At 38.3% G+C, this 19,713-nt stretch overlaps 1 protein-coding gene across 4 annotated transcripts in view; it reads left to right on the forward strand.

Annotated features, from left to right (window-relative positions):
* ARHGEF3 (Rho guanine nucleotide exchange factor 3) overlaps positions 1-19,713 on the forward strand; it is a 140,490-nt gene that overhangs the window by 99,328 nt on the left and 21,449 nt on the right. For 2 of the 4 annotated variants that reach the window (XM_050904706.1, XM_050904707.1), the window contains exon 1: positions 7,830-7,925. The exons of the other annotated variants lie outside the window; for them this stretch is intronic. In XM_050904706.1, coding sequence (XP_050760663.1) covers positions 7,830-7,925 — 96 coding nt within the window. Of the gene's footprint in view, positions 1-7,829; positions 7,926-19,713 lie in introns of those variants that run through there. 4 annotated transcript variants of the gene reach the window in all.

Genomic DNA, 19,713 nt, shown 5'->3' on the forward strand with positions numbered 1-19,713 from the left:
GAATCGTACTAACAGATAAATGTAGTAAAATGTGTCAAACTGAACACAATGAAATGTATAACAAGGTTTGAAATTCATACAACTAGGTAAATAAATGAATAGGAAAAGAAAACTCAAAAGGCCCAAGTCTTATTTTTTTGCTGCTTTTATTTCTGACCTGAAGAAGGACCTATGTACCTAAAAGCTCTTCTGTTGTTGTTTGTTTTGGGTTTTTTTTGTTTGTTTGTTTGTTTTGTTTTTTGTTTTTCCCCTCAGTTACATAATTTGGTCTAATAAACCGTATTAACCCCAAACTTTGCTTTACGTACTGCAGTTGGAGGGGGTGGCTGGAAGAACAAACTAAGTGGCATTTGGCCAGTATTACATATGAGATCAGTTACAGAACGGGGAAGATTCCTGTTACTTCTTAATAGAATTTTCTTCTTGTTCATATCTAAGCATACACATGTATCTAAGCATACAGCAAAAGATTACAAAATACTATCCTCTCTGAGGATAAATATTCTGGAGTTACTCATGTAATATAAATGTTGTTATAATAAAATTTAATCAAAACAAAGAATAGACCACTACTGTGATGTCTTGGTAAACATTTTGCATTAGAGACAATGATTTCTTACAAAGAAATTTGTCACTTAATTCTCCAGTTAGCAGGAGTGCTCTGGAGAGAAATTTCTGCTCCCACACTGCCTGTAACTTAAAGAAAAGTATTTTAATTACATTTAATCTCATTTAAACATCATACAAGTGGTTCCAGTAATTTCCTCTCCCTAGAATGCCTCTCTCAATGTAAAATTTCAGGAAAGGACGCTACACTTTGGGTCATCATTTCACCCTCCACAGAACTTGACTGGCTGTTTAAAATCCCCATTGATACATCAGTACAATCCTTCCCACCTCCTCCTTTCTGCTCTCCCCAGGGAAGTATACTCAGCCAAGCTCAACCAGCTTCTTTGTTACAAGTGTAACTCGTGAAGGGTCATTTTATCCAGCCTTGCCGCACCCTGTGCATTCCCTCACGAGGGACCACCGTGGTCAGTAATTAGTTTGCACTGCTGGGTGTGGCAGAGGGGTGGAGAAACATGAATCCTTCCTGATTTTTCTAGGCGGGCCATCATTAGTCTTGAGCTGCAGACCAGTCACCATAACAGTTTTTATATGAGACACTGAGGCAGCTTTAAAAATGGGTTATTATTGTCTTCCTAAGGGAAGCTCATGAAGGGGGTGCTTCTGTCTCAGTGCTAATGCAATTGTTAGAGGGCATCCTTTAACTACACAGTACTTTCTGTAGTAATCAAAAGTTACATAAATTTAGCAAAAGGAGAACAAACAAACAAAACAACTTGGCAGGTTGTTTCATCTGTTTGTCTCCCAGTGCAGAATTGTTCCACAGGCTACATTTATATGAAGAAACAATGTATGCATGTCTGTCTTTGAAAGCCTGCAGGCCGCTTTACAAGCGGGATGTGTGTTTATACAATAAAACATTCATGATGATTTGTATGAGAATCATGTCTCTCCATCAGTTCAACATGAATGTACTTCAGTATAAAGGTGGTATTTTGAAATAGCCATCATTCACAGTGGAAGACAATGGAGACTCCTGCTATTTATTAATTGTATTTGACAAAACTTAGGGGAATAGTTCAGGGCATCTTGGCTGCAAATCCCAAAGCACAGCCTGTGATAACAGTGAGGAAACGTAACTTCCTCCTCTTGTTACTCCATAAGCTGCACAAATAAGGATCATATGAAAGGTAGTCTTCAAATGGAGAATCTAGACAGAATAGAAATTTGGGTTTCAGTTTTGTAATGTCACGTGTTCCCCAGAGATGTGTTTCTTTGTTGTGCACCGATCTTTCCAGGATTAGGACTCTACCTGGAAAAATTACAGCTGTAGTTTTTGAGAGAACGTTTTTAATTGTAATCACTTACTCTGTAATCATATTTTTATTGGAATTTCTCAGCACCAATGTGTTTAATCAAGTGGTGTCTTCCTAATATTTATTACCTAGTAAATTGTAACTCTCACTACCATGTGCACAATCTGTATTTGCAGTGAGGAAATTGCAGTTTCTTGAACAGCTGTGTAACTGCCTGATAAATACTCTTTATCTAGCAGTTTATATGCTTTCTCGCTACTGAGTCATCACTGTCAGTGTTTCTGCATTCCAGCTCCCGAGCAGATTTAAATTTATAATGTTTGGTTGAAATGACTGCTTCAAAAGTTTTCTTTTGGTTGTTTGTATGTGGTTTTGGTCTTGGTGTTTGGGTTTTGTTTGGGGTTTTTTTGTTTTTGTTTTTCTGAAAGGAAAGCTTCCTAATGATTACCCTGAAAGAGATATTGGGTATGTTGAAGAGAGGCTTCAGAGATACTCAATAAGTACAGAATTGTGTGTGTATGTGCAGCATTAGCTTGGCTAGCTTTCACTGGTCATTTCAGAATAGTAGGAATAGTAGCTTTTCTTTGAATATTCTTAGTGAAATTGTACCTCTCCTAGGCAGTGGCTTCTGGGTTTTGAAACCACATACGTAGGATGGGTGCATATATGAGCAAATACTCCATAAAGTGCAAACTGCTGAGACTCCCCCCCCCCCCTCCTTGAAATGTATATGCAATATTTCTACTTAATTTCAGGTTTTTATGGTGAGTAAAATTTCCAGAAGCATCATATGCCAAGTACTCTTTGCACACTTAGCCAAAATTGTATAGGCGATTCTGGTCCTCTGCAGCACACTTTACATTAAGTCTTCTACTCTCTCCATAAACCTGGAGTAACTTAGCTAGACAGCAGAGCTACTCTACCTGGGATGACTCAGAGACTACTGGATAACTTGATATTCTTACAGCAATTCATCTGTTTTGAAAACAAAACAATGGACTGTTTATTGTTCTTAATGTAATTTTCTTAAAATCAGCTGGGAATATTGCATGTCTGAAGATGACAGTGATAGCATAGTTGGTTTTGTTGGTTTGTTTGGGGTTTAAGCATTACACCTTTTCTTAAATTCTTGTCTTGTTACTGGAAACTTGTCACACAGGCATATATTTCACCAAGAAAGTACCTATATGCATAAGTGTGTATTTCAAGTCATCAGAATGGACAGATCAAAAGGAAAAGCTCCCATAAATATGAATTCACAGGAGAAATACAGTTAGTGTTTTTCTTTTAGCTTTACTAGTTGTAATTAAGAAAGTAAATAATTAGACTGAATTGTTGCAACTAAGGCTAGGCTGCTTCTTAGGCATCACAGTCAAACATAGACCAAAACCAAGCCAAGGGCTGTTTTACATTGGGTGAAGGAAGAAAAGCAGAGGCAGGCAGACAGACATTCAGTGTCTTTTGCTTCTTGGCATACCAATATTTTACCAAAAATTAATTGTATTTATCTGGTTTTATTTTTTTTTAACAGCTTGGCAAAACAGATTTTGACTTTTAGTAGGGAAAGCAGTCGCATTAGCATATCAGGAGGAAGAAGGTAATCGAGATCTGGGTGTAGACATCTCAAAATATTTCTGTTTAATCACAGATTCTGCATTTCTGCCCAAAGGCAGTTAAAATGTGTTGGCAAAGATCATGTTAAAACAAAACTTAAAACAACAAAAACACCAACTCAAATCTTTAAACAATCTGTTTGTGGGTTTTCTTCCTTAGGCAGAGTTCAGCTTTAATTGATGATTTTCTGTTCCACTGAACTCCTTAAAGCCCATGACTTCGATGTTTGAAGATTCTTCACTCCATTGGGTTTTTCTTATTTAAACGTTTAGATTAAATGTTTCAGTTCCTTTTGCTAGTGCTTAGCATAATGGCTTCTTAACTATTCTTTAAAAGGAAACCGGGTTTTTGTTGTTGTTTTTTATTCTTTTGCCATCATATTTTGGATACTTTGAGAAATCTTTAATCAACTGCATTTTAATTTAAAATGACTCTGATCAAAGCTATATGAATCTCAAAGATTAGCATAAGATGAAAAGGAATTCTAGCCACATATGAAGACATTTTTAAGGTTCAAAACCTACATATTTCAAAGGACTTTGCCATGCAGACAGACGCTTTTGCAATAATTACTTCAGTATTACGTTTTGAATGTGTGAGGAGACTAACTAAAGGCATTGGTGTGAACAAGACAATCACAGAACAACTCTGTCAGTGAACTTCAGTCCTGAACCAGGTCAACAGTGGGAGGCACCTTTCTTGAGCAGGGCTTTCCAGAGTTAACAAATAGTTTACTTACTTCTCCCTAACAGATAAGTAACTGTCAGACTAAATTGCGCCTGTGGCCTAAGTAAATTAAAAAAAAAAAAAAGGCAAACCCACAAAAAACCTGTTCCAGAAATGGCAAAACTGATGCACTGGTCTGCTGTGCAATCTACTCACTAGCATTGTTTTTTCTTAAATATTAGTTTCTTTTTTGAAAGTAGCTTGCAATTCAGATCTAATTTTTATAGTGTTAGTGTAGATTTGTAGTCTAAGTGTACTTTTTAGAATGAGTGGACTCACTGGCTCCAATCTTACAAGATTCCTTAGTGGTATCACTGAAACCTTTATTTCTCCAACTATATAACTGGAGTTCACTAGGGGGTCTTTCAGACGCAAGTTTATGAACTGACATTTGGCTCTGGGCATGTGTGCACACACACACAATACAGTGACTATTGACGGGCAGTCACTTTGCAATCTAAATGTAGAAATGAAATGTAAATGTAAATCAGTACTAAGTTTGTAAGATCTTTCAGAACGGACTGCAAGTGTTGTATTTGATATGCAATACAGAAGGGACTCAATACCATGACTAAACTGACGTAGTTTTGATTATGAATGCACACAGCATTCTACAGACAAATTCAGGTCTCTGAAGAGAGAATTGTTTGAAATTGTACCATTGTGTTATTCCATCAGATAATATGATACTTATAAAGTTAGGTGCTATTCATCAATTAACTTTGGGTCCAAATTTCAGTTCTAAAGCCTGAAACACTCTTCTGGTGAAGTAAACAAACATCCAAAGAGTCTAATGAATCCTGTTTTAGATGTTTGTTTGAAGTCTGTTTTGTAAGTGCAAGATGCTCTGAAACTTATTGATATGAAGGTCCTGCCTGTTTTTAAGAATTGTATTCCTCTTAAGACAGATATTTCTTTTATTTCTCAAGAATGCTTAGTCGAGGTGAAGTGCACTGGCCTGATTAATGGAGAAATTACAGAATCCCTCTCTTGGTTTATACACATAAAAAAATACGCCAAAGTTCATTATTTCAGTCTCCAAACCAGTAAACTGTTGTCCTGTGTGAAGTGCTCTTTATGCTGTGAAGCATGTTACAGGATTAGAATGTTTTGAGGACAAGCCCTGAAGGCATTTTGTCTAACTGATTTAAGTGAAGCTGATTTTTAAAATGGTGTTAGCATACACATTCATAAACAAAAATACACAGATGGTATTTGAAATCAACGCTTCTTGGGCGTAAATGGTTACACAGCAGCTGCAGTGTTCTCAGGAGATTCTTGACCATTTTATACAACCTGTGTGTATTGGTGTTTTGATGTGCTTGAAATGTGAGGAGAAACCATTCAACATTATCAGGTTGTGTTCAGAGGTAGGTCCTCTGAATGTCACACTGAAGAAGACTTGCAAAAATGAATACATGTTCATGTGAATGAAATAATTGTTTGTAGCTTCAGAAATCCTCAGGTAAGACAGGTAGTCTGCAAATAAAATGCTATATTCTTTTCTTTTTTTTTTTTTTTTTTTTAAATACGGAAAGGAAGCGGGCTGCAGCAGAGTTTGATCTGACCTAATACCAAATCTCCAATGGTGGTCAGCAGTAAATGCTTAGGGAAGAGTACAAAACAGAAATAGCCTGTCATGATGTTTCCCCAAAATACTGTCACAGTACCCAAGAACTTGTGTCTGAGAAGCTTTCTTAGCAGCAGCATCTTGTGACACATACTTCCACTGTATATAACACAAAAATTGTACATAATGTGAAGAATTAGCTCTTTTTTCTTTGCTCTGAATAATCTGCCACCATCTGGTTTCATCTGATGCACCGTTTTTTTCCTTCTAGTTGAATGCAGTGAAAAATCATTCCCGATTTGCTTTCTCTGCCACTCATGGTTTGTAGATCTTTATCACAGCTGCTCTGATTTCTCTCTTTTCTTCTCTGAAATGTCCTGTCTGCTTAACTATTCTCTATATGAAAGCTGTTCGATTCCTCGTCAACACTTTTGCTTTCAGTGAACCTTGTCCCATCCTACTGTGATGGAGATGAGGAGACTGGTACTGCACATAACACTCAAAATGTTCAAATGTCACATTTTCTTCTAGAATAATTGAACATCTAGAAGTACTGATTACTTTGTTCTAGCAATTTTCCAGGAGTTGCGGGATTGGGAAACTAGTGGGGTTTTTTGTTTTATGAGCAGACCACTACAAAATAGAGAGGTCTGCATAACAGGCAGCACGATAGTATCTCTGGCTCTACTGCGATTGCTCCTGAAAAGGCCTAGGAGGATAAGTGTGAGACACACTATATGTTTGGGATATTGGTGAAGTCAAAGGAAAGTGTCCAAATGAGGACTATGTCTGCCATTTGACTAAGCTTATTCTGAAGACATCATTATCTGATTAACAACCTCTAGGAAAATAAATGCTTGTAAAGCAACATCCATCATACAATCTGTCTTTAAAACCAGTTAATTCTTTCAAACTTTGTAAAGTTATTCTTGGTTGTGCTGCTTCCCTTTGGCTGAAAATATCCTTCCTTCCTCCCCCTGTCCAGCTTCCTACTCAGTTTCCTTTTCCTTGTCTCCCATATACTCTTTTTGTCAGATCAATCCTGTATTGCAGACGGGGCCCCTAACGCTTCCTCTCTCTTTTCAGGAAATTTTCACTACCTTTGTCCTAAGGTGGACATCAAACAGAATTTGCCTGGCTGCACAGACACTGAAATACCCTATGAGATATGTTAGGCAAAGGTATTTTTCCACTTTCTCAGCTTGTTACAATGAGGGGTGCGGGCAGGGGAGTTCTTTGACTAAACAATAGCCACAAAAGTGGAACTTGAAAAACACAAGAAACAAACTCCTGCTTGCCAGACAGGAAAAAGCAACAATATGGGTGGGGGGAAAAGGGGGGGGGGGGGGGGAGAAAAAAATAAAAGCAATGCCATATGTTGTGGCAGCATAACATGATGCAGCATTCCTTCTCTGATCAGCAGGAGCATTGCACACAGGATGTAGATGCCACTGCCGTCCATAGGACTGCAGTCTGTGTTTGGGACGTGACTACCGTGCCATTAGGGACTGCTGTTAGTTGCCATGAAGTCCTGCGCTTCTGTCAGATACTCAGCTGTCTGAAAAGCCGAACAGTAATTGAATTGCAGTTACCCTGTGAGAAGCAAACAGGAACGCCGGGTTAAATTTTCCGTTTGTAATCTACGTTGTTAGTGCTGCGTGGTCAATAAGGGAGCAGAGCCACAGCAGACGGGAAACGTGCGGGCGTTCTGCGGGCGTGCGGGGGAGTTCCGCAGCCGCTCGCTCCTTCCCGCGGCTGCCGCGGAGCCGGAGCCGCTGCCCCGCCCCGCGCCCGCCCGCGGGCGGGACCGGCGGAGGGCAGCGCTGCGGGGCGCTTCCTGGCGCTCGGCGCTTGGGCCCTTCCTGCCTCATTCGAGCGCAGGAGCTGTGGCGGGTCATGCGCTCCGGAGCCTGAGGCAGGACATCTCCGTGACGGAACTGCCGAGTGCCGAGGAGGGGAGGCTCGGCTTTGTCTTCACGTTTTGTACGCGGACAGAATCAGCTGTGACCCCCGAAACCGCTCCTCCTGCAGCCACGATGGTGGCCAAGGATTATCCTTTTTACCTTTCCGTCAAGAGGGCAAATTGTGCCTTGGAAGTGCAGACAGCGACCAGCCCAGCTAAAGAGACGGAGGTACTTAATCTACTGGTGATACGGTTGCAACTTTATTTTTCTTTATAGTGTGATCTGTATTGCTTTGGGGAAAAGAAATGTGCTTTGAAAATAGGCTTTTATGTATAGATACCTGGTTTGTTTAGGCATCCTTTACTGCCTTCTCTAGATATTGAACTTTCCTTTGGAATAAGGCAAGGAACAAAGAATCTAGATTTTTGTCATCTCTCACTTTAAGGACTGAAAATTAATCTTTTAAGTAGCTAATTGAGACATACCTGTTTTAGCTATGTAGTTTAAAGTAATTTATATGTATTTTATTCCAGGGCTAACCTTACCTACAAATTGTTAAACTTATGCAGGAACTGGGAGGGAATGTGGAAAACTGCCTTAAAGCATTGTCTTTTCCTCATTCATAATAAACCAAGAAATTAATCCGATAATACAGTTAACTGGAAGCTGTGCCCTATCAGCTGGTTGACTACTCTGTTTCTTAAAAAGCATGAAATCCTTTCACATGACATTAAAAATCTGATTCATTAACCCAAGCTATACATATTAATTTGCAAAGTTCTCATAAATGGTGGAACGCTTCAGGAACACTTGTTCCCGAAAGACTTAAATATTTGATACTTTAGGTTAATGTTGCTTTGTGTGCTTGTTTGGAAAGAAAACAGTGACCTTAAGGATTCTGTCTGGCTGCGCTGGAGGAAGGATAAAATTTCTCTCTGGAAGTTTTAATCACTTAAATATATGGCTTCTTTATTAGTCTTGTTTGCCGAGTAACTTGAAGACAACTTACTAAATTGGATGCACTTAATACAACTACATCAAAGATTAATTATCTCCAGCAGTTGAATGGGTCTAAAGTAAAAGTAACATAAGCCAAGTGACCCTATTTAATCATGATGCCTAAGCTAAGAAGTAATAAGATGCTATACTCTTGCTTTTCAGTGTCCTTTTACATAAAGGGATTTAATTATTGCAGTTAACGCAGGTGGAATTTTTTTCAGCTGTGTGTTTTTGAAAAGTAACACCCTGAGCGTGTGTGTGTACATATGCATCTATGGAAAATGCAAGTTGTTAAGTACCAAATGGTTCTCTTAAGGGTACTCATTTTACTAACTATAATATTAAAAAACTATGTTTTTAGCCTTTACTGCATGAAGGGTTTTTTGTGAATGAATAGAATTGTTGAATCTGAAGAGTTGGAGTGTTGCTCTCTTACAGTTAGGAAGGGCAGCTTGATTATAGTCAAATTTCAAAGAAAAAGTCTCAATGAAAGCTTAGAGCATGAGGAAGTATCTAATAACAGATGTGATCAATCAAAATTACAATGTGCAAACAGTTGGTTTGGATTTATCATCTTTCAGTTAGTGTTTTATACGAATAAGAAAATGCACCCTATGCTTTCAGGCTGTTTTCTGAGAGTATGATGGACTTCCAGTGTTCTGAAAAATAAACTTTTAAATATTCTGTTTGTCTTAGGAGGGTATGAAGAGACCATCTGCCACTCCAAAAATTTGGTTAAGGAAGCAGAAATAAAAACTACTCTTTGGGAAAGGCATTATAAGGGTAGATGTATGCAGCCTGTTTCTTTGAAGTCTGTCAATATGTGAGGGGGGAAAAATCGACATTTCTTCTCAAGCTCTAATGTTAAACTGGTCTTCCACCCTTTAATACTTACAAGGCTAAATAAAGCTATTGGGCGCCTTCTACCACAATTCTGTGTTACTACACCAGAAAGCTAGCTTGCTGTGTGGGGGTTATGAATTTCTGGTTTTGAAAACCTGGGTTTCATTTTAATTATTAACATGTGAAGTTGGTTGATTTATTTAATACCGAACTTGTGCATAAATGTTGATATGTGTGGAATAGAACAGATTTTCTGCTATACAGATGTTGTGTTTTGGTTTTAAATCAGAACTAATGATTATAAAATATTTCCTCTGACTTTATTAAACAATAATCTTTTAGAGTTTGTTTTGAACAAATACAAAATATAGTCTGGAAGATCAAGTACAATAGTACTTGCGTGGGATGAAATTAAGCAAAAATCTTGAGCGTATACTGTACTGTTGAAATTTTCCCAAATTTCCAGCTGGAGTCTCTGGGTAACAAGCTGAAGCTTACTGGCAATAGATGAATTCTTCCTTATTCCTGGGCTTCGCTTGGAGCCAGCAGAGCAGCTGTGGAAAACTAGGGATGTTTTTGAGGAACAAGTCAGTGGCACAAAAGAGAACAGAGGTTTTCTCCTTACAGTTCTTTCTTTAAGCCACACCAGCTTCCTTGGCATAAACTCCATAGAAGTAGCACAGTCACCAAAAAATGACAAATGAAATGTCCAAAATGTATGTGAACAGTAAAAATCTGGGTTCTGAGAAAAGGCTAGTGTACCTCTAATCAAAGTACAATTGTCATAGTTCTTTCTAAATGCAGTTTAGGGGCAACAAAACACTGCAATGTCTGAGGAATGAGTTAATATAGGAAATACTATAAGGCCTTTACATACATCATTGCATACCCCACATAAAATACTGCAGTACAATTCTAGGTGTAAATGGTACAGAGGTGTTGGGCTCTTTCTAGCTTTTTCATAATTCAAAAATAGAGACAATTAGTAAAACCTGAAATTTGCTTGCTTTAAGATATAAAAACCCCTACATCTTTCCCAATGAGACATACCATTTTCTATGTTTCACTGGTTAAAGCAACTCTCTTATCACCCCCTCTAAAGGAAACAAAGTGAACCACAGCCAGTGGATGGGCAGCAGATAAGAAAGAGCATGCACAATCACAGATTGAGGTTTAAAGGTCTGAACGTGAAGTCATGGGAAGGAAGAGGAATTCCTCAGTAAGGATGTTCTGTTCTGCTGTGCAGGATCTAATACAGTGCCTGGGTTTAGGCTCCAAAAACGACAATGGTGGCATAGAATTCCTTTGCATCTCCAGTATGTTGTATGTCTGCTTACATCTCTTACGCTGCAGAAATCTTAGGCCTAGGAATCAAGGCTGTTTGCAGTCTGTCTTTTGTTGTCTCCTGATACCCTCACTATTTTGATGTGCAGGAGGTCTAGACTGCATCGTGCTTAGGACTGTGTTTAATTCAGCGTGGGGAGTACAGGAGGGCTAACCTGAAGGGTAACCCACAGGCCTCTAGGCCATGGCACATTAACATGAGAATTGGGCATGGAGCCAGAGGGAGAGGGGCCAAAAGATTATGAGAGAAACTGCAAGTCATGAATTTTCTTTGGTCTTCATAAATGTATGTATTTCATTTTTAATGAAATGTTAGCAAGTTGCAGTTTTGCTATATTTCAGGTAAGTTCATGTGCAGTGTAACTGCAGTGGGCTAAACGTGGAAACATGTCAAACCCCCACACTTGGAATTGCTGATCTGTTCTGCTTAATGGCAATTTGAAACAAACAGCTTGCCTTTATTTTTCCATTCAGTAACTCACCTTATGATGTCTGCTTGTTAATTGGCAGTCCAGCTTCATATCCAGTTTGTTCCAGAATGGAAAAGGTCTTTCTTAGGTAGTCTGTACAAGCAGCTTCTAATGAGAGGAAATGCAGAATTTAATCAACTCTACATTAGTTGTCTGGGTTTTTCAGTTTCTGTTGCTTGTGTTAATTCACCTCAGTGTGAAGTTTTTCTGTTAATTGGCCTTCATTTCCTAACTCCTGGTAGATATATTGATTTCTGGATATTGCAGACAAATGAATGACCGGTCAAGATAGCTGGAGGCAACTTGTCCTTATGCTACTGACGCTTCAGTGGTTCTGTCTTGCGTGTGGCAAATGAAATTTGAGGTCTTAAGGGTGGTGAGTAATGAGGGCAGCCTATTTGCAGCAAGAAGCCAGTCTTTGATGAACACATGATGCAATGGTGTGTTGCAAACTTCAGCTGATTTTCTTCGACTGAGAATGCTTCGTGACTTCTCTTGTATGGCTTTTCATTGTACCCTGACTATCATTTCAGGTCCTCTTCTTTATAACACTGTGATTAAAACAGAATGTCTCTGGATTTTGCTTTATTTGCTTGCTGGTTTTGCGGAGACTGACAGAGGAGGAATAAAACCTCCTCCTGCTCCCATCGGAGAGCGCAGGTGGTAGATGGAACCTTATGGATTTGAAGGAAAGTTGTATCTCTGATACACACAATTTATTGGATGATCAAGTTGCCTTTATGTATCAATTTACTTAAATCGCTTAAGAAATTCTTGCGATGCTGGCAGTTTTACTAGTGGGATACCTCTCCCAGGTTTTAGGATGGATTTGTGTGATTACAGCTACCTTTGTGCAACACTGAACTATACTTAGAACTGCTTTAGAGTCACCTACTTTGTTTTTCTTGACCATCAGCCTCGTCTCTAGAAGAGTGAATGTTCTAGAATTTCCCAATCAGAATATTTCTAAGATACTATGAAGCAAAGGCAAATTCTCTGCTGTTTCAATTATTAAAAAAAATAGTCTTTATTAGTGCCAATACCAAATGAGAATGTTGCTCTAGTTTTAGATTTGCTTCTCTCTGAAGGTGCAAAAAGCCTGAGATGCCTGGCTTAATTTATTTTTAGGTTAAAAGTTTGCTGTATTAAGAGACTCTGTTGTAACATAGGTTGTTTTTTCTATTTTAACTTTTTTTGTTTGTTTTCATTTTTTATCCTGCTGAAGGTTAAATACTGATAACATCCTGTGGAACAGAGCTTGAATGTGGTTTGTTGGTTTTTTTTTATTAAACTCCAAGTTTTGGGGGCATTTATTAGAACTGTTTAATCTTAGGCCAATTTAACTAGTAGCAGACTAATAAAAATAATAATGTTGGGCTTCCTGCCATGACAAATGTTGACTTACCCTTATAAAGTTGACTAAAAACTAATAACCTTTAAAGTATAGGAGTATGGAAATTTAGCCAGTTACATGAAGTCTGAAACAGAGTGGTTCTGTTTTAGTTTGCTGGCACTGTTTGTGAATTAGGTTTGAAACAAAGGTTACTGTACTGTTTCAATTTATAGTGTCTTCCATTTATTACACTGTTAACTCTTTTGAGACTAATTAAAGTTAAAACATTTTGCACTAATGAACGCTCCCATAGCACAGAATGAATGCTTTGGATATCTCTTTGTCTTGGTTCACAAATAGAAAGTATATCAAAAGGGGAAAAAACATAACCAGCGTATTTTTTATAAAATGTCAAGCAAGTTAGCAACCCCACATCCAGAGTTACTACTATAAAAAATTATCTCAGAACTTGTTGAACTCCAGTAAGTTAGGATGTTTTTAACAAGCATTGCCAATTTCAGCCGTTTTGTATGTGGATTGAGAGAAGGTTAGTTTGCCTTTGAAGGTAAACGGGGTAAATTCTAATGTTCTAAAATGCTAAGTTCCTGTACCAGTTTTCACATAGCACTTATTTTCTGGGTTGCCTTAAAAATCTCTGTTAAATTCCTTTTGTTAAGTTTGTTTTAAATACAATCAGAAAAATCAACACAATGTGGTTACAGTAGTGCTGCATGTGGGCTGAAGACACAAGTGTAATGACCCCTCAGGGAAATATTTTCCCTTGTTTGTCAAATTCAGCACCAGTTCTCCAACATGGAGACTGTTGTTGAAGTTGCTGATAAGAGATGGGAGAGTCGGGTGGAAAAACAATCACGCCAGCAGTGAACATATGTTTGCTTTTACTGTTCACTGGGAGGAAATCAGTGGCTAAGCCGGTCAGGAGGATAGAGTGAAAGAATTTTGAAGTGAGGTACTGAAGCAAATGAAGACCTTTTATATGGCACCTAGACTACTACTCAGTGCTTTTCAATATGTGTTACCCAGGTCATTGGTTCTGCTGTTCTTAGGGCAATATAAAGGGAATCTGGCCTCGTTCTTTTTGTTTCCTTTCCTTCTGTTTGTTAGAAAATTAAAACCAATCTTTTGCTAGAAAAACTTATGCATCAAAGTGTGATAATTAAGCTGTGGGTGGCCTTGTTGAATGACAATGTATAGAAAACTAATCGATATTATTGAATGAATTCAACGCACTCTGACACTCTGCTTTGAACTTTGGGAAAATTCCATTCTTTACATATACTGGTAAAAGAGTTGTTTTATTTTGTGGATGAAGAGCACGAGAAGTGTTTAGCTTCTTCCGCTAAATAGCCTCCCAGAGCTTTCATATCTGTGTAGTGTGTTATTGGATACAATACATCCAATTATTAGGTGCCGGTTTCACTAATGAAGAAATAAAAGTAACATCAACTTAGCTGTCAGTACATTGCAACTAATGTAAGTGCTTAATTCTTCAAAGGATCTTCTGCTTTAACATGCTTCTGTGGCTATTGAATGCTTAGCTTGCCCCAGGAGTGGGTGCTGTATGCTAAGATTCAGGCTTTTAAATGGTAATCCGTGTGTATTTGAGCCAAAAATAGTGATACAAAAGTTACCTTTTGGCCAAGAGGATGTCGTTTTGAAATGACCATATCACAGTTTTAAAAAGCAACACCTCATTCAGTTGTGCAAGGCAAAAAGACTTAAATTTTACTGAAGAGAGAGTTGGCAGAAGTTACTCAGAAGAGTATGGCTTCCTGGGAGCACTGTAGCTGAAGCTGCTTACTGCATTTCCCAGCTGTCCAACAGCAGAAGACTAATTTTTTGAGAGTTATACATTAAAAGCTAGAGCTTTCCTTTCTTACTCAGTAGTCTAAACCATTAGGTTTGAGTTTAATACGTAGAAGATACTAGAAATACAATTGTGCATATATATAGGATCTACAGAATAAATTACAATGAAGAAGCAATCTAGAGCACTGTGTCCTTCATTCCAAATTAGAAGAATGGTGAAGCATGGCATCTTTGAAACTTCTTATCCGATAGCTTCCTGTCTTAAATCGGTGATAATCAGTGATTATGCCATTGCAATTACGCTAATCTTTCTTCCTACGAATTCCCCAGAAAAGTACATGATAAAAATATACTCTCTCAGAAGGACATAGTAGTTGTTTGAAATGTCCACTGTCTGGTTTCCGGAACGATCCAGATTTTGGACACAGATGTGCTTCTTTTATCAGTTTGTTCACAGTTTCAAGAGTTCCTTTTGAGTCTGCATATATACACAGTATTTCCAGCTTTAATTTTTTGCTCTCTGAATTCAAATGTTACCAAAGTCATCTTGAGTTCCAATATACAGCTCCCTCCCAAAGCCATCTGCTCTTTGTTCTAGCCTAGTCAGGTATTAATTTGACTTCACTTGACTGTTCAGCCTTTGAAGTTCCTGCACTCATGTTTCCCTCAGCTTTATTTAGCCTTATATCAAATTTAAAGCCCTGTCAGATTAACATAACTTGTTCACATATACCAGCTCCACATTTTGGAAACTCTGCCAAACTGTAGTCTGGATCTTTTGTTTTCTAACTTACTTCCCGTATTGTTTTGGCAAGCCTTCATGACTCTGAAAATGTGGTCTAACCATTTAGTAATTTCAAAACTCTGAAATTATTTTTTAATACCAATAATAACAACTTTAAAAGGTCAGGCAAAACATTGTAACTCCTGAATTTTTTTGTGTCATAACTTGGCCCAGTTCCCAGTCTGGACAGGTGATGGTTGTTACAAGTGGGTCCAGCCACTAAATCCTCTCCTCAATCCCATCTGTTTCTAAGCTCCCTGAACTGGGAGGGGGGGAGGAGGAGGGAAGGAGGAGTGATGACTTTGGGTAGCTCTGAGTCTTCTGAGCACACTCAGAGGTACGGACCTGGAATCTGATGTTTATTCTACCTGGACAATATGTCCTTACTGGAGCCTCTTCGTGCTTGACAGACACTGGAATCACACAGTTCTGCGTTCTCATGTGCTTAGATTCATACCCCAAAAGATTTTATGATTGCGGGACCCCTGGTTAACTGGAAAATGAGAGATTTTTCAGAGACAAATTAGTAAAATAATGAACACATGTACTAGGAATTCCTAACCGCAAGCAGTTTATTCTTTTAAATATGAATAAATGAAATTGAAGAAGCTTGGCAAGCAGCATCTGGAATGCAGCTCCCTGATCTTATTGGACTAATGTGCAAGTACAGATTCTAGTCACTATCTCTGGGTAACGCAGAACAGTTCACACACTCTCCTCTTTCCATTTGATCTGTTGGTTGTGAAGGGCAGAGCCCTTGGTGAGAAAAACAACCATCCGTTTAAAACTTACTTTTTTGTGCACTTGACTGGAATTTTTTCCCTGTCCAGATCATTGGTCTCAATGGTTTGTTCACCTTCTCTGTGGTGCTGGTTTGGAGAGGTGACGCAGCTTGAGAATGAGGGTATTGATGAGAGGGGAGGTAGAGGCAGAATGGATGTAGACCATGCAACAGAAATACTGTGATCGAGTGTTTAACAGTTTCAGTATTACTGTCTTACAGTTTTAGAATTGCTCTGGTAGTGCTATATTTTCATTGCACAGTCAAAGCCTTACCTGTGCAAACTTTATTATCCCACAGTGGAGGGGGTGACTCAGTGCTGATTGCTCTTGTTGTTAGACTGCTCTGAGGGAGATGACACCTGGAACACTAAGATTTGATGAGTTTTCACTTCCAGCTAGGTATCTTAACCTACCAGACAGTTTCTATTGCAGGGTGAAAATCACGTTAGAAGTATTCAGAAAGCTTTCCCCATAATTAAGAACTTATGATTAACAAGATTTGCTTTGAGAACTCATTGGTAAAGGTGTAAAGTCTCAGACTTCTGAAATTATCTTAAATAATTCTATTGGACAGAATCCTGTAATAATGCTGATCTCTTTTAATAAAATTGAATTCCTAATTTGAACTACATATTTAGCTGTTTTGAATTCTGATCAGATTTTTCAGTGTGAGATCAGAATACAATACATTGCATGAGGATTTCGAAATGGGGTGCTGACACAGGAAGGGTAGGACCTTCGCAGGCATACCTTCACAACCCATTATCTAACTTTCCGTTGACTACTGGGAGAAGTGCTGACCTCTGGTGGCTTACAACTAGAAGCTCTAGAAGAGTTTGATGTTTTTTGATGGTGACTGAAACTCTCTTTGGAGTTCTTTGTCTTTAACATCAATTTCTGTTTTCAGTAAGGTTTTGCAGCATGAACATTAGTAAAAATTATACTTCCTTAGCATTTTTCTCCTTGAAATGGATGGGGGAGTTTTAAAGGGCGGGGGGGGGGGGGGGGGGGGGCGGCCTCTACTGTGTTCCCCCTGGAACTGTAGGCATCCTTGGCTAGGAGACAGCACAGGTTTCAGAGAGCCTTTGGGCTGTCTGACTTGAAGAAGGGGAAATCATATTTCTGTTTTTTCAATTCCTCTCACTCTCCAAGAGGAAGAAGTTGATTTCCATTCTTTTTACTCAGGCTGAGTTTCTCCAAGGTTATTTGATGCTGTGCATCAATTTTCACAGCTGCCTGAGGTTTGTGCCCCACACAGCAGAGCAAATTAGTTCCTGGTCTGAGTGCTTAGCCAAAGCTTACCCAAAGCTTAGGCTTTGGGTAGTAATTAATAAACTTCACCTACAGTCACACAAACAGTATTTGGAAGTATTCAAATAGGATAGACTGACTTGCTGTTCCTTACTTAGTTTTAAACACTAATCAGGAAGTTTCATTCAAGTTTTTTGCAACACACTGAAATGAAATGCTGCAGCGATGCAGTGAAATACAGATTTACTTCTTTTGTGATTTCATTTGCTGTCAGTAGACTCCTCAAAATTATCCAAGGGCTTCTGGGCTTAGTTTTGTTATAAGTTAAGACTGAAAGACTGCAAAATTGTGAATAGATCACAATGTGAGTGGAAAAGGTCTGTAAGACTATGGGGAGCATTTAACTTTCAGAAAGCAAGATATGGCTATGATGTTGTATAGATCAAATTTGTGCTTTTTTGCATGAGTTTTGTCTTTCGACCAAAGAACATACACATAGCAGCAAAGATAATAGAAAGGATACAGCAGTAAAGAAGGAGAAATCTTTTCTGTTAATCCTTATCCCCCTCTCCCTGTCTTCTGGAAAGTCCATACAGTCTTGATTTCCAGATTTTGCTTTTGGAGTGTGATATTTATGCCTAAGTAACCTTTGCTGCTAAGGTAGAGCTGCTAGCAAAAGCTGTGCTGCTGGCATAGCACTGCCCGACTCTGGCTGGGACTTCATGTCCTTTTACTGCAGTGCAGCATGATTCATAACAAGCAGGCTCTGCCATGGGATATTATTTGTGCACCAGGACTGGCATTCTGAATAATCATAAAAAAGAAACAGCTGATGGCTGAGCTACCAGTTAGAGAAGAATTACAGTGGAATCTCAAAGATTTTTCTTCTTTTTTGGGGGGTCGGGGGGTGGGGATGGTAATGCTGTAGATAACTATGCTAGTGGTGCTGCAGTGACGTAAAAAAAAAATACTCCTTCAAAAACCTGTGTCAAAGACATGCTTGTTGAAAAGGAAGGAATATGAATAGCAGTGCAACGGTGAAGATAAGGATGCAACTTGATTTAGGCTGCTAAAATTCTTTAATGCCAGGTTTCATGTGTGATGGAATATATTATTTTTGCTAGAGGGTTAAACACTCTGTCCCTCATCTCAGCTGGCATTTATGGATTTCCAGGTCTGCCTGCTGAGAAGTAAATTAAATATGTAGCTGCTTCTCACCTTTCCTCTGTTGCTGTACTAATGGAAGAGAATTTTTCTTGCCAGTAATACAAATGATGATCATCGCTGCTGAGGTATATTATTTTTTGGTATCAAGAAGGATGACAAATCTGTACTATTTCCAGAAGGATTTGGATTTCTGAACAAACGGATAATAGGCATGCTTCATTTTCTTAAAGCTATGTCTAGGAAATTGGAGGCATAGCAAGCCTACACAAACTTTATAAGCATGGCTGAAAAAGAAAGATGAACTGCTTTAGGATGTCCTTGAAATATGATGTTGGATGGGTTTTTTAACTTCACTTGGAAGGTTTGGCTCTTTTTCTGTCAAAAGTTGCCTTTTGCATGTGCTGTTCAAGATCCTGTAAATGTCAGATGGAGGTTAGGAAGCCAAGGGTAACTGTTCTATTTCTATGTATTTATAATCACTTTTTTCTTGTGTTACGATTTCTGCTAACATTTTTTTTTAGTATCTGCAGGACAATTGGCATATTATATTGAAGTGGCTATGTATTATTATAAGCACTGTTAAAAGTATATATGAAAGAAAAACATTTAATTGAATGCTTTATGGTAGATTTTTCTTTAATTTTCCTTTCTATTTTATACAAAAATTAAATATATGTAAGCATGTTATTAATGTGTTTGTCTATATATAAGTATTTCCATAGGAACATGCACTCAAAGGACAATTACAGTTGGAGATTTCTGTCTAAATTATATTTTCTGGAATAAAATACATTTAACTGAATAGAGTCACATGCTGACAGTGCCAGAGGCAAAGAAACAAACAGAATTGTTTTTATTTGAAAGTATTCCTTTCAATGACAAGATTATCATAACATGCATTAGCTGCAGAGCACTGCTGAAAAATTTATCTTCTAAGAATGAGTTAATATAATAAAATGATTTAGTCCTTCTTTACCTTCCTCTCTTCCCCTGCTCCCAGCCATGCCAACTTCTCCATCATTACATTTTTCAGCTGTTTCCAGGATCTGTATGTACCAGCCAAGAGTAATCTGTCATTGTCAGTGTTCTAAAACTGCTATTGTTTATTTACTACCCTAATTATATACCAGGTTTACAAGCTTGCTTTTTACAAATGCTTTCTTAGGAAGATCAGCAAAACTGTTAGCAATGTTTATCTGATTATGCTCACAC

Source organism: Gymnogyps californianus, chromosome 13, assembly GCF_018139145.2.
Source record: "Gymnogyps californianus isolate 813 chromosome 13, ASM1813914v2, whole genome shotgun sequence".
NCBI lineage: Eukaryota > Metazoa > Chordata > Aves > Accipitriformes > Cathartidae > Gymnogyps > Gymnogyps californianus.